Source organism: Panthera pardus, unplaced genomic scaffold, assembly GCF_024362965.1.
Source record: "Panthera pardus isolate Hobbes unplaced genomic scaffold, ASM2436296v1 HiC_scaffold_6, whole genome shotgun sequence".
NCBI classification, from domain to species: domain Eukaryota; kingdom Metazoa; phylum Chordata; class Mammalia; order Carnivora; family Felidae; genus Panthera; species Panthera pardus.
This window is the reverse complement of record NW_026526991.1, coordinates 119860320-119883099: the sequence shown is the minus strand read 5'-3', so window position 1 is coordinate 119883099 and position 22780 is coordinate 119860320. Positions and strand designations below refer to the sequence as shown.

The 22780-nt window shown below is 44.5% G+C and overlaps 1 protein-coding gene across 11 annotated transcripts in view; it reads left to right on the top strand.

Annotated features, from left to right (window-relative positions):
* ARMC3 (armadillo repeat containing 3) overlaps positions 1–22780 on the top strand; it is a 101515-nt gene that overhangs the window by 62722 nt on the left and 16013 nt on the right. For 7 of the 11 annotated variants that reach the window (XM_019460542.2, XM_019460544.2, XM_019460543.2 and 4 more), the window contains exons 11-16: positions 9966–10215; positions 13677–13813; positions 14841–15009; positions 18861–18961; positions 19647–19748; positions 20427–20543. In XM_019460542.2, coding sequence (XP_019316087.2) covers positions 9966–10215; positions 13677–13813; positions 14841–15009; positions 18861–18961; positions 19647–19748; positions 20427–20543 — 876 coding nt within the window. The remainder of the gene's footprint in view (positions 1–9965; positions 10216–13676; positions 13814–14840; positions 15010–18860; positions 18962–19646; positions 19749–20426; positions 20544–22780) is intronic. The other 4 variants (XM_019460547.2, XM_019460546.2, XM_019460548.2 and 1 more) reach the window with 4 other exon arrangements.

Sequence of the window (22780 nt, the reverse complement as noted above, 5' to 3'; positions counted from 1 at the left end):
CACCCTCTGGTGTGTCTAAAGTAATAGCTTAAAACATTATTAAAATATTGTGATCTGGCAAGCATTTCATTGTGTTGCTTTTAAAGAGAGAATATTCTACCACTAACAGTGTGTTAATGCTTGAGTTTGTCTTTGGTCCTTTGTAAGGGGCAGTCGTTTAAAAATGTTCTGACACATTCATAGTTCTGGTGGCTGAGTATGTGCCGTGATATATAACCACACAGGATTAATATAATATGCTTGGACAGCATCAGTTAATCGCATCGTTATCGTAATTACTCTAGAGTTGATTTTTCGCTCTTGACTGTGTACCGTGGAAAAGAATATTTTGTGTTAAAATGCCTGTTAGTATCACTTTGTCGTAAGATGCTACCTCCTTTGAATTAGAATGCTCACAATATGAGCGACCTACAAGATAAATAAGCTAGTTTCATAACCTTTTAGGAAATTCAGTTTTGTGCATAAGGATGTTTTAAACTTTTGTATTAAGGTTGATCCCTCAAGGAACTCAATGTGTTATTTACCATTTTAAAAGACTTCTGAAGTTAACAGGTGAAATAAATGGGAAGAGTCTTTGAGGTAAACTTAAAATTTCTTCTTTTTTTTAAAGTTTATTTATTTTGAGAGAGAGAACACGAGCGGGGAAGGGGCAGAGAGAGAGAGAGAGGGAGAGAGAGAATCCTAAGCAGCCTCCATGCTGACGGCACAGAGCCTAATACGGGGCTTGATCTCAGGAACCATGAGATCATGACCTGAGCTGAAACCAAAGTTGGACACTTAACTGACTGAGCCACCCAGGCACCCCTTAATATTTATTCTTGTGTTATTTCCATCCAAGTTTACTGAATGGATACTTTTCTTTTCTACCTTGATTCCTTCTCTGGCCGGAAAAAAATCATACTGGATTTGAAGAAAGAATGAAAAGTTGGATTTTGCAGTAAACCAAGTTGATTCCGTATCCCCATTTTGTGTTCCTTGTTGTCTAGTCAACTTTCACAAACGGTTTAAACTTTATCGGCTACCGGTTTTGTGAAACTCTGTGAATCCCATGAAGTGATCAATTAGAAAATTATCTATGCTGCTTTTATTACCCAGAGAACAGACGCTAACATTTGCATTAACCTTATTTTAAAGTTGCTGGTACCTCTTTCCAGTTTAATTCCCAGCAGTACTGATTTTCCTAGAAAACTATCAAATTATTGTGCGGTTTTTTTTTTTCTCTTGCCCTCTCAGTTTGAAGCAGTAGTTAAAACCTACATAAATTCCATTTTTACTTATCCTTGACGTTTCATATTAATCATTTTCTGTGTGTTTTCTTCTTCTCTGGAAATGGCTTTTCTTGATCATTGACTGCACCTAACTGGGAAAGGCTTGGGTGGGATCCCGAGAATGTCCCAGCTCCAGCCCTGCAAGTGTTGGAGATTTGACCACTTAGCCGAAGAGTTGTTTGAAAATGAGAATTTCATACACACTGGCAAATTTGGAAATATGGTGTTTTTCCGTGGTCCGAGAAATCGAGACAGGATATGGGAAAATCCCTGCACCGAGGCTCACTGAACAGGAGTAGACAATGGTGGTGATGACAGTTGGGCCAGGCATTAAGCTAAGTTCCTGAAATGGAATATATTACTAAATCCTCGAAGCAGTGCCATGAGGCAGGGATAATTGTTAGGTCCACGTTGCAGATGAGGAAACAGAGGCACGGTCTTTGCTCAGGGTCACGGCGGTGGGGTCGAGCTACGCCGAAGCGGACTGCTCTGTACATCCCTAGGGAGTTTGCCACAGTGGAAACTTCTAGTCTGCACTCCTGCAACTGCTCTTTCTCTCTGCCTCCTGCTCAGTGTCTGAGTCTGAACTTTTCCAGATCGTCACTGAAATGCTTTTCTTTGCTTTCCTGATCTCTTTGAATTCTTCCAGACTGGAACGGCCGTGACTCCTTGAACTCCAGTAGGGTGCTTGGGAGGCATGAGCTTTCATTTCCTCCTTTCCTTCCTCCCCTCCTTCCTCTTCTCCCAGCTTCCTTTCCCTGTTATCCCTCCTCCACTTCCTCTTCTTCCCCCTCCTTCTATAAAGGGAATAAAGAAAAGGGAAAAAATATATCCAATGGTCACTAAGAATTTCCCCACTATGCTACATATCAGAATGGCCCATGGCCCACCTCATTTCTCATTCCCTGAGGAATGATGAAATGAACCAGGTAGATCTTGGCGCCTTTTTTTTTTCCTTTTTCCTGGAAAAAAAACCCCACTGTACTTTTTTAAAGCTTCAGAGATCGATGGTTATAAAAGGTTATAGACTATAAGTCAGACCACCATAGTTTTAATCCTGTGTTGGTTGATTGACTTGCCTGGTGGTTAAGTCTTAGTCTCTCTAAATTTTCTCTCTCTCTTAACTATAAAACAAAGAAAAGTGAGCCTAGATTACCTATTATATTTTGGGTATCTGAATAATTACCCTCTGTCTAGTATCCTAGGGCGTTTGGAACAAAGCTTCCACTAGGAAGGATGGGATTGTTCTTGACCTCTTTTATTGTTTTATCTCAAAGGTGAAGGAGGTTATTACTTATGAATTTAGGTTTCTTTTGTAATTCTCTCACCGGTACCCAAGTGTTCTTTATGTCTGTTCTTAGCTGCAGGGATACCGTAGGGAACACAACAAAGGTTCCACGAAACTGCTGTCGTGAAACTTACGTGTTGGATGGGAGACAGAGACCATAGACGAGTAACTTTAAGAAGGTAATTTCAGAAGTGATAACAGCATCAGTTAAATAAAACAGCACAATGTCAGAGAGAGGGGCACACATGACACCAGGGTTGTGAAAGGGGTCGAGGGAATGACATAATGCTCGTCAAAGATGGCCTCTCCAGAAGAAGGTGACATTAGAGCTGATGAGAATAAGGCAGCCCCAGCAAGTGCTGTCACACGAAAGCACGCAGCGTCCTTATGATTTAGTTAAGAAAACCAACAACACGGTACCTCTAATTACTTTGGGATTGCGTCCCTTGTCATGTGCAGATATGCAAAGAGACTGATTTCCAGGCTAAACAGAAACATTTGGTAACCGCAAAAGCCATTTATTGCGAATATTCGAACACCTTGACCATTATTCCTATTTTATCAGGAGACAAGTCAGCCATGTAAAATGAAGACAGTTGTTCTTTCCTGATGGCAGCTAGTTAATTATTGGCAGCCATTCCAGCTTTTGAAACAGAAGGTGGCATGTATGGAAGGGAGTATTGTGATTGGACAGATAGGTCAATAAGGATTCCATGTCACTCGTAAGAAAATTGCATTTGAAATCCCTAGACTTTGGTTGACTGCCTCGTAATTGGTAACAAAAACCTGCATGCTGTTTTGAAGGTGCTGGGTCAGCCTCTACTAGGTGCTTTGCAACTAGCCATTATCTCTTTGGAAACCATGATGTCATAGCAACTAGAGCAGAAAAGCACACTCTGAAGGTCTCAAAATTATGCCACTCAGATACACCAACGTGATAGAAGCAATTTGGTTTCTCATCCTTTAAAAAATTTTTTTTGCGTTTTTCCTATTTTGCTATGGAGTGTAAAACGTCGTGCATTTGTTTTTGTGGCTGGGTTTTATTTTAAAAATTGTATGTTGCTTAAAAACCCTTCATTTTGAGCATTTGCCTACAATTCATTGTGATTCTCTCCCTTACTGCTGATAAGCTTCTTTAAATAATATTTCTTTAAAAGGAGAACTCTCTTGGCTACTTTTGTCTATCCTGGAGCTCAGCCAGAGCTGGGGCACGTATCCCGTTCTCCTGCAACCGGGGGGCTGCAGCGGGGTCTTAGTTCTTTTCGATGCGCTCAGAAATCGATCAACTTCACGAATACGCTCGACTTCTTGGATCATTACTTTTGTTGAAAAATTGGCTGGAACCAGAGTCAGGAATCCTGTTCACAGCATTCCAGATCTGGCTGTGATACCCGAGAGACCCGTTTATCATAACGGCCAGCGTCCCATCCCCAAGCACCTGTACAGCCTCACTGGGAGCCCGCAAGGCTTAACCGCGCCAGCCCTGAGCCGGCGGCATATGCACCTCTCCTGACCACTCGCGGTGTGTCTGTTGCCAATATGTCTTCCTTGGTGTGACGAACCTCGCAGAGACATATGAAAAGTCACGCTGGTGAGAATGGTTGTAATCACTGTTAACAAACAAGGTTCTGATTGCCAATATCACCATCTGTTCCATCGGGTTCCACATATTACCCTGTATGTGGGCTCTGTTAAACAGATTTCTGCACTGCCCAAGGTCACCCTTGATTCACGTAACCAGCCTTCGCAGACGGGTTAAACGTGAACCTCCAAACTGCAGCGAGGGTTTTCTGAGAAGTACCAAATAACGTCATCTGATGATGGGACCCGAGTAAACAGGTCCACGATGTCTGCAAAGACAAAACGTAGACATCCTTTGGCACATGAAATGGATATATCCCTAAGAGGTTGTCTAAAGCGTAAGATGCCATGTGCTAAACCCCACATGATAATTACTTCACGGAAATAATTAGAGTAGCATTGGGGGTGGGGAGGGCAGCCGTAGGTGATATGAGCAGAGACCTCAACTTGGTTGGGTCCTATGCCTTCTTGCAAACTTAAAGCTGAGCCGGGCATTTTCCCCTCACCCTCTCGCGACTCCTACTGAGGTTTTCTTCATTGCTCCCCTTGAGCTGAGTCAAGTCAGTTTAGGTATATTGATCTTCTCAGCCCTGGGGATATAGATAGGACTCAAGCCCTGCCTCTAAGAAGGGGGAGCCAGGTGTAGACATAGCAAGAGGAGGGAGTGAATAACAAAGGGAGGCAGCGATGGACAAGAATGGACAAGAACGACTCCACACAGGAAGGGACAGTTGAGCAGGTTTTGAAGGGTGAGCTACAGTCCCCCAGGCAGAGGTGTGGAGGGATAGGGACCTGCCTTTTGGGCAGAGAAAACATGAGTGCAAAGACACAGACATGAAATAGCATAGTATTTTCAGGGAGCCATAAAGAGACACCTACTTGAGCACAATGTTCTTAGTGCCCATGCCCGTAAATCTTGGGACTCCAGGATTTAAATTTTTATTTTTAATGTTTTTATTTATTTTTGAAGGAGAAAGAGAGACAGAGCATGAGCAGGGGAGGAGCAGAGAGACAGGGAGACACAGAATTTGAAGCAGGCTCCAGGCTCTAAGCTGTCAACACAGAGCCTGATGCAGGGCTCGAACCCACAAACTGTGAGATCGTGCCCTGAGCCAAAGCCGGACGCTCAACCGACTGAGCCACCCAGGCGCCCCGGGGCTCCAGGATTTAAACGAGAAACTTTGTGCTAAGCTCCTTCCCACAACAAGCTTCTATAAAATAGTATTTCAAGATTGCTGCTGCTCTGTGTGACCATTTGCGCCAAAACATCATTTTAAAAAATGTCTCTATGTTTAGCAAACAAATGATCTTAAGCTCACGCGGAAAAGAGCCCTGATCCAGTTGGGGGGTTATGCTTCCTAGAGGAAGAGGCATTTGTGTTGAACTTGGCAAGGCGAATAGGAATTTTCCGGGGGAAGAGTTTGATAGGAAGTCAGAACGGCGTTCTGGAACATCCAGAGGGGAGACAGAGCCCGGTGGCGGTAGCGTGATGCAGGTCCCCAGCGAGGCCCAGAGCACAGAGCCACAGGAAGAGGTGAGAGGCCTCGGGCGGCGGTGGGGGAGGCAGGTTGGCTCCTGCAGGGACTTGGAGGCAAAGTGAGAAATTCGGAACTTCATCCTGAGCAATGGGAAACCAGAAACATTTTAAGTAGGGGAGACATCTGATTGTATGTACTATATATTTCACTGTATATATAATTATAATAACCTGATTCTGGGGCGCCTGGTGGCTCAGTCGGTTGGGCGTCCGACTTCGGCTCAGGTCATGATCTCGCGGTCCGTGAGTTCGAGCCCCGTGTCGGGCTCTGTACTGACAGTTCAGAGCCTGGAGCCTGTTTCGGATTCTGTGTCTCCCTCTCTCACTGACCCTCCCCCACTCATGCTCTGTCTCTCTCTGTCTCAAAAATAAATAAACGTTAAAAAAGAAAATAAAAAAAAATAACCTGACTCTGATTTTATGTATTATGTATATTACTATATGTATGATTATAATAATCCGATTACTTATTTGTTTTTAAATGTTCATTCATTTTTTTGAGAGATAGTGTGAGTGGGTGAGGGGCAGAGGGAGAGGAGGGGGAGAGGGGCAGACGATCCGAAGCAGGCTCTGCGCTGACAGCAGCGAGCCCAGGGGGCTCGAACTCAGGAACCGGGAGATGATAACGCGAGTCCACCCAGGTGTCCTGGATTATTATTTTAAAAGCTCGCTTCAGCTGTAAATTGGAGAAAGGATTGGAGGGGGAGAGGAGAGACCGCTTAGAAGAGCACATCAATTCACAAGAGAGGATGTGGACTGGATTGGATCGGAGTGATACAGCTGGAGAAAAGAGAGAGGGTTCGAGAAATATGGGGGAGGAAACCAGTCAGGACTTGGTAATAAATTGGATACACGTGACGTGTCGAACTTCACTTCTGTTTACATATATCAAGTGATACAAACAGATGTTTTTATACATTCCCATATTTGAGTTTTAGTTTTTTTAATGCCCATTTTAAACTCTTACTTGTTTAAACTCCAACTGGTGGAGGTTAATGATAGTACGAATCAAAATATTTTCGGATTATCATGATGACATATGGCCCTACAATTCTGGATTTTGTAACAAAGCAGTTTGACTTCCGTCCCATTCATTTGGAGGATGCTATAGACTATCTAGGAAACGGAAATGTGTTTTTAAAATATGACAGGCTTCAGCTTGTGTGCACATTAGACACAGAAAAATAGAACGTATTGGGTCTGAATCACAAAATTAATGCCATTCTTTTTTTTTTTTTAAGAAAACTATAAATTCTGTGCTCTATTTCTATAAATGAAATTAGGGTTTGTTTGTTTTTGTTTTTTTTTTTTAGGTAAGAATAACAAGCTGGATTTTTTTTTTCACCATAATAATTTCATCTCGGTTACGCTTTTTACACTTGAACGGAGTGCACACAGCACATTACAGGCAGGGATCTACCCACAATGCAAGTAGTTCTCCCAGCTGCACGCGTGCGATTTGTCTTTCAGCGTTGGCAGTTATGTTCCATTTAGTAAAAGCTCTATTCCACTGAGTACTAGAATCTTTGGTTTCTTAAACAGCTAGGATTTTATGTACTTCTCTTTACTGGCTCATAAAGAGCACAGAAAAGAGCAGAAGATAGGGATACAAAGGAACCAAGGCAACATATGCCTTTGTCCAGGAAAAAGGAAGAAGCCAAAATGAAACACAAAGGCTGTGGGCAGAGGTACATCTGATGAAAATTCCTGTATCTCGTAGCCCTTTTTTTTTTTTAAACAAATAAGAGAAATCAAAACGATGGAGTGTGATCCTAGGTATTTACTTAAATTTTCCATACAAAAGACAAAGCCCTTGAGAATTGACTGGTATGCGTTTACCTAAAATACTCGTACCTCCTGTCTCGGTTGCCATTGAAATACCTCCACTGTCGGCTCCTCCTTTATTCTCCGGGATGTTTTAAAAGGTGAATCCCGTCAAAGGAAAAATCGCCAAGTGGCAAAGGAATTGTGCATTCTCACCAAGGCATAGTTTGCAATGATTAAAAACTACAAAGTAATTCGGCTGAAGGGACTGATCGATTGCATTAGGTGCCTGGAAAACAAGTCAGAGAAATAAAATGAGTTTGGAGCAGGTTTACGTCTCTAATGAGTAGAAAATATGCGTAATTTCAAATGCTTGCTGGCAGTAAGAAAGAATGGGAGACACCACAGGAAGGATTAAATATGTACCAAGGACTAGAGCATGGGTAAAAGTGGAAACAGACACTCTTGACTTTGCCTTCGTATCAATATGGTGTGTTTCCCGGATGGATTTATGCACACCAAGGGTGGGAGGTGCCTTGAGGGTTAGTACCAACTGACCCGGCCTTCTCCAGAGCCTTAGTCATTTTGTCCCCACCTAGTTGCTGTCGGTTCCGTCCACCTCTGAGCTGGTCTGTGTGACAATCATAGCTTCTTTGCTCCTCGGTGGTATTTCATTTACATTCTGTACTCTCTTGGGCAATTGTGATAACTTCTATTCTTTTTTTTTTTTTTTTTAGTTTTTTAAAATATTTATTTATTTATTGGAAGAGAGAGAGAGAGAGAGAGAGAGAAAGCAAGCTAGGGAGGGGCAGAGAGAGAGGGAGAAAAATCCCAAGCAAGATCCACACTGTCAGCACAGAACCCGACACAGGGCTCAAACTCACAATCTGTGAGATCATGACCTTGACCTGAGCCCAAACCAAGAGCCGGACGCTTAACTGACTGAGCCACCCAGGCGCCCGGATAACTCCTATTCTTGAGGTTGTCACTTCTTCACAATCAGCAAATTTAAGTGACGACCAAATTAAATTTAATTCATCAGAATACAGGGTGGTGGGCTGAATCATATAGCCTCACTTTTTTTTTTTTTCTTCCACTTTTGGTTCTTAATATGATCCTAAGTGGAATGTGTCAAATATAAACCTTAAAGAGATGTTCATATTATTGAAGTCTCAGGTATGTTTTTTGTTGTCTTGATTACCTCCATTCCCACGATGATGCAAGTGGAGTTTTAACAAGAATTCGGGGTCTTCCGTTGAAACTAGGATGCTCTGTATCTTATTGTTTGGAACATCTCTCGTCTGAAGCAGTTCCAAATAGTAAGGAGCATACTTAAATCATCGTCCACTTGTTAAAATGATTTCTTTTTTTATTTTTGCTCCTTTATGAGCTTTTTAAGTAATTAGAAAGCAAGGACTATAGAAAGCATGGCGTTCTTAAAAAGAGATTTCGGCTTATTACTTGTCAGACTGTTAATATCCTTACGGATGACTGTGGTCTCTTTATAGCAGAAATAGGAAATTTACCAACTGAATATGCCAACATTACTGACAGTAGTTAGTAGTTATCATGTCAGGAATATGACTTTGATCTTTGATGTTTAATCTGTAAAAGCAACATTCACCTCCACAATGTTTTGCTGGCTCCAAATGTGCTACCCTCTGCCCACAATTAACAGCCTCATTTAAATACGGGGAAGATGAACCAAAGAATCTTAACTTAAACCAGGAGCATTCCCTCCACACTCATTCCTATTTATTTATTTTTCATTTTTTTTCATGTTTATTTTTGAAAGAGAGACAGGGCGTGAGCGGGGGAGGGGCGGAGAGAGAGGGAGACACAGAATCCGAAGCAGGCTCCAGGCTCCGAGCTGTCAGCACAGAGCCCGAGGCGGGGCTCGAACCCATGGACCCTGAGACCATTCCTACTATTTAAAGCTTTGCGGGGCACCTGGGTGAGTCAGTCATTGGAGCATCTGACTTCAGCTCAGGTCATGATCTCATGCTTCATGAGTTTGAGCCCCGCATCGGGCTCTGTGCTGACAGCTCAGAGCCTGGATCCTGCTTCGGATTCTGTGTCTCCCTCTCTCTCTGACCTTCCCCCACTCACTCTCTCTCTCTCTCTCTCAAAGATCAATAAACATTAAAAAAAATTAAAAATTAAAAGCTTTGCTTTCCTACCGGATGGGAATATCTTGATCGACTTTCTCCGAATAGAACTTCCTGATCTTACAAGTATCACTGAGTTAAAAAATGAACAGTAGTAAGAGGATTTCTAAGATGTCGTCATGCCTTTTTCTCTAACTACAAGCTGCAGAAGTAGGAAAGGGGTAATTGAAATTCATTGTTAACCGACATTTTCCCGACATCACTAGCACCTCCATGCCGGGTTCAGCGCAGGGCAAATTAATTTCTTTCCCAAACGGTTTTGTATCAGGACTCAGTTGCGGCAGAGGTTCAGGTGTACATGCCAAAGACAACGTCCTGAACTCGGATGAATGACGCTCATTTCTCCTCCGCTTCCCCAGGGCTGTTGCTGAAGCTGACGGTGTTGATCCGTTAGTAAACATCCTGTCGAGCAGACGGGACGGAGCCGTCGCCAACGCGGCTACAGTGCTAGCGAACGTGGCAATGCAGGAGCCTCTGCGCGCGGGCCTCCAGAGCCACGGCGTCACGAGCGCCCTCCTGGGCCCGCTGCGTTCCGCGAACACGGTCGTGCAGAGCAAAGCGGCTCTCACCGTGGCCGCAACTGCGTGCGATGTGGAGGCCCGGACAGAGGTGAGAGCTTTTGCTGACCTGGAGTCTCTCATTTTTCCACCCATCGGTGGATTACTCTGAAACACTTTCAAGGGTTCGAACCTACCCATCCTTTAGGTCCTTCAAAAGTGGTGCAACCCTTCAACCATGGACTCTGGGTGATAATAACGCGTCAGTCAATGTCCCAATCCGGTAGGGGACTTGATAATGGGGAAGCCGCACGTGTGGGGGCGGCGAGTGTGGGAAATCTCCGTCCCGCGGCTCAGTTTTGCTGTGAACCTAAAACTGCTCCACAAAGACCAAAATCTGCTACATCGGGGCAATACTTTGGAAAACAAATCGGCAGTATCTAGGCGCCAGGAAGCATTGTTTATAATATCTACACGACGGGAAACACACCAGTTGTCCAGTTTTGAAGAGAATGGTCAAATAAATTTGTGGTATATTCACAAAACGGAATTTCACATCAGTGAGAATGAATGACCTGTAGTTACAGACAGCAACAGGGATGCATCTCAAGCACAATGCCGAGCAAAATCAAATTGCAAAAGAATACACGTTCCAGATGCTATTTACGTGGCATTCGGAAATATACAGATCTAAGCAATACGTTGTTTAGGTAAACAGACACGTAAGTTAAAACTATAGAGACAAGCTAGAGAATGATTAACCCCCAATGCAAGAAATCCTCCTGGGGGCTCAAGGGAGTGGATGCACTTCAGAGGAGCAAACAGGGGCTCAAGGTCATTTGAAAGTGTCATTCCTTAAGCTGAGCGTTAGACAGGTGTGCCTTTACTATGACGCTTTATATCGTACATATGAATTCCACACACTCTTGTGTTTTTTGTATATTTCAAAGTTTTGAAACCTAGAATTTCATTTTTTTACAAGTGGATCATATTTATTTTTCTCTTGCTTCTCCCATATTTGCTTGTCACCTGGCACTCACTCAAACAGCCTAAGACTTTGTTCCTCTCCTGCCAATAATATAAATAACAACAGCTAACACTTGCTATGCGGTGGGCACTGTGCTCAGCACTTGACAGACATTTAGCCTCCCTCATGACAGGCTGATTCGTAATCCCCATTTTACAGATGTGGAAAACGAGGCTTAAAGACGTAGTGGGCTCAAAGCAGAGTTCGTAAGTTGGAAGATCAGGGATGCGATCCGGACCCCAAGCTGCTGCACTGTGCTCCCTGCCCAGACAACTAACAAATCTTTTCTCCTCGGTCCCTTAGGTTATCTATTCTATCCTGTGTCTTTGTTCCCATTGATTCGGTTCATTTGTATTCATCCATCAAGGCGCTAAGATTACCGAATATTTATTTTATGTCTACTGTGTGCCGGGTACTATGCTGGGCTTCGGCAACAGAACGATAAAAGCATATTGGTCACACCTCCATGCGGTCTGCAGAATAGTCCATCCATTTCCTGGAATACTGCAGATCAGTCTACCGCTTCCCCCCCGCTCCGGGCTCCTGCTTCCCACACTGCCTCCAGGCTGATCTTTCAAATTTGTGACCCTCATCGCCTCATTGCAAGTCCCCGCCGCCCCGGGGGGGGGGAAAAGTTCAGCGGCTTCGCGGGATGCGCAACGGCTGTCACTGACCCGCACCTACCCACCTGCGCCTAACGCCTCTTCCCAGGCGGAACTCCATACTCCAGAAATACCATTCCATTTGTAATTCTGTCCATATGCTCTGCTCTCCTAGTTTCACCTCTTTGATTTCTCCCTTTGGAAAACCAGTGTCACTTTTGTCCGCCTGCTAAAATCCTGCTTTTCCCGCAAAACCCATCTCCGCCATCCTGCCTTCCATGACAGCCCTCGAACCCGGGAATATCCTCTGCTATTGTGCCCGTTACCCCCATGCATGCTTCCCTTGTCTGTTGCGCATCTATGGTTCCTGTGTGAAAGACTATAAGCTCCTCGAGGCTGTGGGGAAGGGAACGGAGAGTTTTTCTTTCCTGTGTCGATGTCATTAACATATATCTGACGCAGAGGGCATGCTTAATAAGCAGTAGTTGAATGAATGAGGAAACGAATGTAGGAATTCATAAATGAGATCTTTGCCGAAAGAACACACGGACGTAGACCGTCGTGTGTTATACTCGGAAGTAAAGATGTTCCGAAGTTTCACTTGCGTGAGATGCTTCAGGGAAACTTTTCTAAGCTGTGCATGTTGCATGTGCTAAAGTATCATCTCTGAGAGAAAACTACCCCTGGACACTGACCGAAAATGACCGAATCAAGTAGCTCTTCTCCCACAAGGGCTCTCGTCTTCAGCTACTGCACATAGAAACTGATAGACTATTCTTTTTCTTTGGTCCTCTAGGCTCAGATAATGCAATATTGCATTTCAGGCAGTAGATAAGAGCTCTGTCAGATCTTTTTTTTTTTTTTTTCCTCCTTGGACTAATTCGATACATGAGTAATTACCTTTAGTTCCTGAATTTCCTTTAATACCGTGCTTAGTTCTGCCCGATTTTCATTCTATTCTTTTCTTCGTCTCTTTTTCACTCTTTGGAGAAATGAGGAAAAGACGCTGTGCAGTGATAACAAAAATTGCTCTTTTTCTAGGGAATTGCTACAACACTGCCCTGGCCACACTGATGGTCTGGTGGTAGTATACGGTGGTGGCACGTAGTGTATCAGTTCCCCCTGCCCAGCCTTAGGGACCGTGTTAGTTTCCTCTTGCCGCTGTAACCACCACGTAGTGGCTTAAAGTAATATAAACCTATCATCTTACAGTTTAGAAAGCCAGAAGCCGAAACCGGGTCTTAAGGGTTAAAATCAAGGTGTTGGCAGGGGCGTGTTCCTTTGGGAGACTCTGGGGGGGAATGTGTCTCCTGGCCCTTTCTAGCTTTTACCATCCACCTCCATCCCTGGGCTGTGGCCCCTTCCTTCGTCTTCAAAGGGTATTTGTCCAATCGCTGCTTCTCCACACCCCCTTTCTTGCCTCCGGGCACCCTCCTCTCCATCCTCTAAAGACCCTTGTAGTTAAATTGGGCCCACCTGTTGATCGGGGACAATCTCCCCATCTCAAAATCGTTAGCTTGTCACATCTGCAAAATCCCTTCCAGGGAAGAGGACACCTCTGGGGGACCATCATCCTGCCTCCCCCAGGGCCACGTGAACATTCAGGTTGAGGAGCAGAGTGAATGAAAGTAGGGCTGCGAGATAATAGGCTGTCCGCCCAGTCTCCCTCCCACCAAAGATCAGGACGCCCTCCCTCCATGATTTCCCTGGGGGCCTCCTCTTGACCGTGCACAGAAATCTGGGCTCCTGTCTATAAGGTTTTACAGGAGATCTTTCACCCCGGGCTGTAAAAATTCCAATTATGCACAGATCCTAACATGCTCGTACATAGTCAAAATCTCTTCACCACCCAACAAGGCGATTACAGAAACAAACAAACAAAAAACCCCACGGATGTTTATATTGTGTCCTCCCAACGTGTACACTTGCAGTTTCTACTTTTAGTTAAGGAATTCGGGTGGCCTGGAGCCGCTGGTCGAGCTCCTGCGCTCGAAGAATGATGAAGTAAGAAGGCACGCCAGCTGGGCCGTGATGGTCTGTGCCAACGACGAGCTCACGGCTGTCGAACTTTGCAAGCTCGGGTGAGTGGGGCTGCCTCGAGTTTCTGGCTCAGATGGAGAGCAGAGGAGGAAGGCGGACAGTCTTCAGGCCCAAGGAAGGGCAGGCAGGGCCCTGGGGAGCTGGGCTGGGCACCGAGAGCCTCCCAGAAAGGACCGCCTGGTGGGAGCAGGATCATCTGGGCTCCTCCCAACCCCTGGAGACCTCCCTCCCCGCCCCCCCTCTGCGACAAAACCAGCTTGACTGTCTCCCTGTCCGTTTTTCATCCTGATAAACACCTCTCTTCCACTCTGCAATCGCGAAACGACACCTCTGCCTGGCTGCTTTTTTTTTTTTTTTAAGTTTCTTTTCCTTTTTAAGTTTATTTATTTATTTTGAGAGAGGGGGAGACAGAGGATCCCGAGCAGGCTCCTCACTGCCGTCGGTGCAGAGCCTGACGCCGGGCTCGAACTCACCAACCCGTGAGGTCATGACTTAAGAGCAAACCAAGAGTCTGTTTCTTACTGGACTGAGCCGCCCAGGCGCCCCTGTCTCTCCACGTTGGAAGCCAAAATAAAATGCGTGAGCCGTGACGGCCTCAGAATTCTGCATTTAACCAAACCGACAAACAGGCTTTTTAAGGTTCCACTGACAGGTTTCCCCATTTCTAACCATCTTTATTTATATTTGTGTACATTACTTTATCTAAAAGGGTGAGATGTCGGGGCGGCCTGGGGGGCTCAGTCGGTTAAGCGTCCGACTTCAGCTCAGGTCATGATCTCAAGGTTTGTGTGTTCGAGCCCCACATCGGGCTCTGTGCTGACAGCTCGGAGCCTGGAGCCTGTTTCGGATTCTGTGTGTCCCCCTCGCCCTCTGCCCCTCCCCCACTCATGCTCTGTCCCTCTCTCAAAAAACAAACATTAAAACAGAAATAAATAGAAAAAAAGGGTGAGGTGTCTTTAACCTTTCCATCTCAATTCTTCACTCAGGGTCTTAGCTACGGATATACATGGGAATTTAACGTTGGATTGCTTGTTTAGAGCAAATAATGCTCTTTTCTTTTATTGACAGGGCTTTAGATATCCTTGAAGAAGTTAATCTATCAGCAAGTCGAAAAAATAAATTCAGTGAGGCAGCTTATAACAAATTGCTCAACAACAACCTGTCTCTGAAATATAGCCTGACTGGCTACTTGTCATCAAGTAACATAATTAGTGACGGATTCTATGATTACGGTCGGGTAAGTGACAGCACTAATTTGTATTTCGGTATGTGCGATCGTTTCTTTAGTCATGATGCCATTACATTGCAATTTTATAACCACCTAGCAGAATGTATATTTTTATAGACAGAAACTTGGGAATCAGAGCTTTATTCTTAACTCTGTCTGCGGTAAGATTTTGCATTTATGTACAGTTTTACCTAGAATCTGATTACCTGTAGTAGAAACCAGCTTGCTGATGCTACTCTCGAGTTTCAGAGAAAATATAAAAGAAGGAGCACTTTCTGTTTGGGGGTTCTGTTATTTCCAGGGCTCAGCTCAGCGATCAGTATAGAAGTATAAGTGTTTTGTTTTAATTAAAAAAAATTTTTTTAACGTTTATTCATTTTTGAGAGAGTTAGAGACACAGAGCGTGAGCGGGGGAGGGGCAGAGAGAGAGGGAGACACAGAATCCGAAGCAGGCTCCAGGCTCCGAGCTGTCAGCACAGAGCCCGACGCGGGGCTCGAACACACCAACCTTGAGATCAGGACCTGAGCTGAAGTCAGAGGCTTAACCGACTGAGCCTCTCAGGCACCCCTTGTTTTATTAGTCATAATCTAACTGAAATTAACCAAAGTGTATTCCCAGATTTTAAAATGTAATATAGAGGAATGTTATTTAAGCTGCATTTCTGATTCTGATTTTAAAACCAATATACAGTGTAATGCAGTGTGGACGTCCAGAGAAATGGGAAGCTGAAAATTAGAATCTTGAGGACTTTCTGGCATTGCGGCTTAAGTTAGCATCTTCCTTTCTTCTGGAGACCAACAGCAATGAGGAGAATAGGGGAACTTTTTTAAATCTACAAATCCCATATTAAGCAAACCTTGGAAGCAGATACGATCCACAGACTTCAAAAAAAAAAAACATAAGGGGGTGCCGGGTGGCTCAGGCAGCTGAGCGTTGTCCTCTTGGTTTGTGTTCAGCTCATGCATGATCCCAGGGTCATGGGATTGAGCCCCACGTCGGGCTCCGTGCTGAGTGTGGAGGCCACTTGAATTCTCTCTCTCTCTCCCCCCTGCCCCCCTCTTGCACCTGTGTGTGTGCTGGCACTCTCTCTCTCTTTCTCTCTAAAATTACAAAAAAAAAAAAAGTAGGAGTGACTGAAATTCCCTGAGATCAAGCAGAAGGGGTACAGGAGAAAAATGAAAAGGGGAAAAAATAAGCCCAGAGAGGGACGAGGGAGCCAGCGGCGGCAGGCCTCAGAAAGCACCATCAGCAATCCATACTGCCTCAGGTGATGGGAGAGCTCAGGGGTGCACAAGCCAAATGCTGGGTTTGCCGGGCAGGTGCAGGACCCGAGCACCTGGGATGAGCAAGGCAAGCAGCGGAAGCCTTCTTGGATCAGGGTGGTTCAGAAAGGCAGAGGAGACAGGGCCATGAAGGAATCACAGAGCCGAGCCGTATTTGCAAGAAACACTCTGCCATGCTAACAGTTCTAGAGACATTAAAAAAATTTTTATTTTATTTTATTAAATTTTTTTCAAAGTTTATTTATTTTGCAGGGAGGGGAGCAAACAGGGGAGGGCCAGAGAGAAGGGGAGACAGAATCCCATCAGTGCAGAGCCTGATACGGGGTTTGAACTCACGAACCATGAGATCACGACCTGAACAGAAATCTAGAGTCAGTCATATTTTATTTTATTTTATTTTATTTTATTTTATTTTATTTTATTTTATTTATTTTTATTATTTTATTTAATTTTTAATTATTTTACGTTTATTTATTTTGAGAGACAACACAAGTGGGGTAAGGGCAGAGAGAGAGGGGAGAGAGAGAGTCCCAAGCAGGCTCCGCGCCGCCTTCACAGAGCCCGATATGGGGCTTGAACTCACAAACCATGGGATCATGACCTGAGCTGAAACCAAGAGCTGGACACTCAACCAACTAAGCCACCCAGGCACCCCTATTTTTAAAGTAATCTTTACAATGTGGGGCTCGAACTCATGCTCCTGAGGTAAAGAGTCACGTGCTTTACCGGCTGAGCCAGGCAGGTGCCCCTAGAGGCATTTCGAATAATGAAAATGGCTAGCCTAAAACTGGACTCTTGATCCTCCTTCTGACTTCCCCTAGCACATTATTAGTACAAAGATGCTTTGAGAAAAATGAGGAAATGGGCAGAAAAGCCAACAGAGAACACTTACCAGGAAAATGTTGCTATGGATCAGATAAAACTGTGACAAAATGTATTTGCTCACGAGTTTTAAAAAAATTTAATGAAACAATATTTTTTATAAAGGAGAATTCTCTGGGGTGCCTGGGTGGCTCAGTTGGTTGAGCGTCCGACTTCGGCTCAGATCATGATCTCGCGGTTCACGAGTTCGAGCCCCGCGTCGGGCTCTGTGCTGACAGCTCGGAGACTGGAGCCTGTTTCAGATTCTGTGTCTCCCTCTCTCTCTGTCCCTCCTCTGCTCATGCTCTGTCTCTCTCTCTCTCTCAAAAATAAATAAACTTTCAAAAAAATTTATTTTAAAAATAAAGGAGAATTCTCTGATTCATTCATTCAGTAAATATTAAGTTTCTAATATTGTAGGTTGGAATAGTCAGTGAATAAAAGAGACATATCTCTACTTCCATGGCACCGGTAAGAGGAAAGTGTCAATAAATAGGAAACATAACAAATAAAGAAATTATATCACACGATCAAAATGATCAGAGCATTGGGGGCAAAAATAGATCAGAGGCAAGATAAGGGGGCTCTATAGTGCTGGGGGTTGCTGGGGGTTGATGTTCATAATTTTAGAAATCGTGATCAGGTAGGCCTCACAGGGAGGGTCATACTTGAGCAAAAACTACAAGGTGAGGGGCGCCTGGGTGGCTCAGTCGGTCAAGCGTCTGACTTCGGCTCAGGTCATGATCTCATGGTCTGTGAGTTCCAGCCCCGCGTCGGGCTCTGGGCTGATGGCTCGGAGCCTGGAGCCTGCTTCCGATTCTGTGTCTCCCTCTCTCTCTGCCCCTCCCCCGTTCATGCTCTGTCTCTCTCTGTCTCAAAAATAAATAAACGTTAAAAAAAATTTAAAAAACAACAACAAAAAAAAAAAACTACAAGGTGAGGGATTGAGCCATGGAGATGGCTCGGGGAAGAGCTTTCCAGGCAGAAGAAACAGCTTGTACAGAAGCCATAAGGTGTAAACATGCTTGGCAGATATTGAGAAACAGGAAGGTCAGTATAGAGCTGAATGAACCAAGGAGCACGATAGTGAGGACTAAATCAGAGAGATACAGAGAGACCAGATCATGTTAAGTCTTGTAGACCATTGGAAGGATTTTGGCTTTTACTTTGAATGAAGTGGGAAAACTTGGCAGACAGAGTTCTGGGCAGAAAAATGACATGATCTGTCTGATATATATATGTTTTTGTTTGCTTTCTGAGAGAAAGAGAGAGAGAGAGAGAGAGAGAGAGCATGAGTGGGGGAGAGGCAGAGAGAGAAGGAGACAGAGAATCGGAAGCAGGCTCCGGGCTCTGAGCCATCAGCACAGAGCTCGATGCAGGGCTCAAATCCCCGAACCATGAGATCATGATGTGGGCCAAGGTCGGACACTTAACCAACTGAACCACCACGACGCCCCATGATCTGTCTGGTCTTTAAAGGATCCTAAAAAGTGTCTTGGATGAGAGAGGCATCTCATTATAGTATGACTGGAAAAAGACCTCAGAAAATGGTGTGGTCTAACCCGCCTCACCAGGCTGGTAAAATTGCTAATATAGGACTTTGTCTAGCCTATTTTTAGATAGCCTCGCAATATTTTTAGTGATCTCTTTAGTAATTAGTTACTCTGACAGACAACAGATTCTCCCAGAGTGATCAGTTCTTAAATTATCTGCAGATAAATCCTGGCACCAAACTTTTGCCTTTGAAGGATCTCTGCTTACAAGAACCAAGTGATCAACGTGCTGTACTTTTAGTGAACAGTAAATCATCTGATGTGTGAGTCTCTCGGGGGTGGACGGATGCAGGGAAGCATAATGGTTTTTGTTTGTCCATCATCACGTGAATATGTAAAGATTCGCAGGATGGCACCTTTTCGTCCCCTGTATTTAGCGTCACCCTGAAAATCAACACTGGTCCGTAAATTTGTAGCCTGACCTAGTAAAGACCATGGAAATCACCACCAACATGGTTTTTCCACTCAATTCCAGATGTATTTCTGTAGTCAGTGCCTATTCCCTTCCCGGTAACATGAAGTTAATTGAAGAAAGTATAAATAGACAGGAGCAAACCGAAGCGAGTTGTGTTTACAGGGCTCCAGAACTGTATGCAGGACTATAATGCTGCCCGGGGCTTTTAAAAAATATGAAATAAGAAGTAAATAATAAAGCTAAAAATGCAAGCTTCAGAATTTTAAAAAATGGTCACAGATACCTATATATATCTACATATTTTATGGGACACATTTTATAAAAATATTTCCTGTTCCAGTTCATGAAAACCTTTACAATATTCTTTGTCTTACCTTTATGCGTTTATTAGGTCACTGTTAAAAGTCAGCTCCAAATATGATTTTCAAAAAAAAAAAACAAAAACAAAAAAAACCTGTCTTTTGTAGGCAGATCCAATATTGACAAATCAAGTATTTTAACTTGTGTATAATTTCAAATATGTAAAATTTTAGTTCTCCGCCTCCATCTACGGAAGATAAATCATCAGATGTTGGTTATGGTCGGAGCATTTCTTCTTCGTCTTCCTTTAGAAGAGCAAGCAAAGAAAAGACCAAGTAAGAAAATGGTATTTTGTCTGGACTCAATTCTCCCCTCAATGTGGGAGTAAAAAAAAAAAAAAAAAAAAAAAAAATTTGGGTTTTAGATCTTGGCAACGTAATTCTTTTCATCCTTATAGTAATATAATTTCATCATTGCTTAAAAAAATTTTTTTAATGTTTATTTATTTTGAGAGAGAGAGATAGAGAGCAAGCAGGGGAGGGGCCGAGAGAGGGAGACAGAGAATCCCAAGCAGGCTTGCACTGTCAGCGCAGAGCCAGATGCAGGGCTCGAACTCACGAACTGTGAGCCAGGCTCACGACCTGAGCCGAAATCAAGAGTCGGATGCCTAACCGACTGAGCCACCCAGGTGCCCCTCGTAATTGCGTTTTCAAATTGCCACGGAAAACATCTCTGGAAAAGTAGCTAGTGAGACTGGCTTTACGTCCTGTGTGCCATGAACATACACTGAGCTCTGGACCACGGGACACAGTGGCCGTGGGCAGACTTTGTGTTACTATTTGTAGATGGAAGAGTGCCTCGTGCCCTGCTTCACCCCTGCCTTGACGGCAAAGGGATCGCGGCATGTCACGGCAGTGACAAATGCCTTCTAACTTATGAGACGCCTTGCACATGTAATGTTTTCTTATTTTTCATGTGACTGAAATCGATCATGAGTTTTTTCATACAATCAGAAAAAATAGTTATCATTTTAGTACCGGATTTGGATCTCCCACAGAAGAGAAATCCGAGCCTCCTTCTGGACGAAATACTGCTCTTAGCAAAGGCACCACAAAAGAAAGAGGATCAAGGTAGGGGATGTGTGATTACGTTCTCTTCCTAATTGTGATCATGTCAGGCTTTGACTCCCCAGCAGAGTTGGGGAATGGAAGGGGTGGCTTTTAAATGGGAAGCTTTGCTTCTGGACTCGGCATGTTGTGCGAAGCGAGACTCATGAGCTGTAATTAAAAAGTAACTTACTTCGTTTTTGTCTCTTGCAACCTCTTGAAAACTTAACCGGAGGGAATTTCTTCTTCTGCCTCTGGGTGAGAACTCGGGTCACTTTGATCACTATACAGTCCTACAGGCACTTTAATTCAAAAACGACCACAGAAACAGCAGTCCTAGTGACTCATTTACAAGTCCGACCCGGTGTAGAGATCGATGTAAAATGAACCCTGTGCCCTCCCCCCTGGCTGCCTTTGTGGGTGGTGAGCCACACACGCTGGCGTGTGGTTCTCTCTCCCTCTCTCTGTCTCTGTCTTCCTCTCTCTCTCTGCCTTATGCCTCCACCTCCCCTCCCCATCCAGCTCACCCAGAGAAACCTCTGACCTTCAGGAGGCAGCGAGAGGGGGGAGAGGGACATAGGACCAAGTGTTTACATGATGGAACGATTACAGTGTGGTTTCATGCTTTTTAGGCCTGGCATGTTTTAAACATGCTTTCGGTATGTGTACGTATTTTTAAACATATTATTTCTCTAATGAGCACTTTCCTGGATTCCTCAAAAACCCACGTGGACCTCTTGCCACGCTCCGTGACCCTTTAATTATTGTTGACTTAAGCCCTTCAGAACCACTGTGGTATTGGAGGCCATCTAGCACACATGTCCAGCATCCGCTTTCTAAACGGGGACTGCCCCCGAAGGTCTCCCAAGGTGCAGACAGCGGTTTGCTCTCTTCCTCAGACCTCAGAGCTGTTTATTTTCTGTTTCGGACTTCATTCTCTACTGTGAGTCTCCGTGGCTCATTCTTCTCATCTCTGCTTCTAATCTGCGCCTGTCGTTCTAGGCCTGATACTTTTTGCCCTTCCCTCTCCTCCCCTCCCTTTTTTCCCCCTCGCTTTTCTTCCCGGCTTTCCTTTCCTCCTTAGGCTTCTCAGCCTCACCTCTACTGCACAGGCAGCAACTTGAGGACAAGAACATAGGCTGATTGGAGTATTTCCCTTTTCATCCCCAGTGTTTAGCCTAGCGCTTGGTTGGCACACATAGGCCTCCGTGTTTATTCAAGAGAACAGAAATCTTAAATTGACAGGACAGGGTTATTTTTGACAAGGTCCACCCGCCTAAGCCGTGTGTCTTGAACAAATTGGCTACCTTCTCTTTGCCCGAGTCCCCTCATCGGTGAAACGGGCATAACCTAGGCTGTTGTGACGATTAAATAAATTAGCACATGAACAGTCCATAGAGCAGTGCCTGGCACAAAGTAAACACTCAACAAATGCTAGTACTGTTGTGTGAAACAGTTACAAGGAGCCCAAATCCACTCAACCCTTGCAGGGACGTAGAGGAATCTCCAGGGTCCAATGTGGGAAATGCAGCCATCCCCAAAACGACAGGAGCTGGGATGAAGTCCGTAACTGTAGGCTCTCTCTGGCTTTCTCCCTCTCTTTCTCTCTCTCCCTCTCTCCACGTGCGTGGTATCTTATTTACAGACCCTTTGTTATCCTCCTTGACCCTCTTTTGGTTATTGCCTCACCCATAACTGTAGCGTATGTGACTTTCGTTTGCCATGGGACAGACCTGGCTCCAGTTCCAAGCAAACTTTCCATTCTAAAGCCCAACAACTACCAGGTGCAAATTTGTAAGAGGGACCACCTTCTCTTCAGTGGCCAAAGCATTGGTTGGCTTTGGGGCAGGTGTCTCCCTTTGGTCTACCCAGCCATGGCCCTGGGGAAAAATCAGCTTTCTGCCCCCTTGATCGGGGAGGGTAGGCACTTGTCTGATGAGTGACCGTTATGCGTATACTGTACCTATCATCATCAATCAAAGTGTATCTTCCCTCTGATATCTCTGATATCACATCAGCTTAAATCTTTGCTGATTCTGCTGTTCTTGGCTCTTTCGCACTATCTTATTTTTCTTACAGCCCCGTCTGGTTCTTTTTTTTTATTAATTAAAAAAAAAATTTTTTTTTTTTTTAAATAAAGCTACCGTTGACATTTATGTGCCCCTTTCCTGAGTCCTGGCTTCTCTATCCTGCTGGCCTGGAAACAGTGCGTTTCTAACGAAACTCATTGTTCCCCCAACTCCCAAACCTCCTTCTCCTCC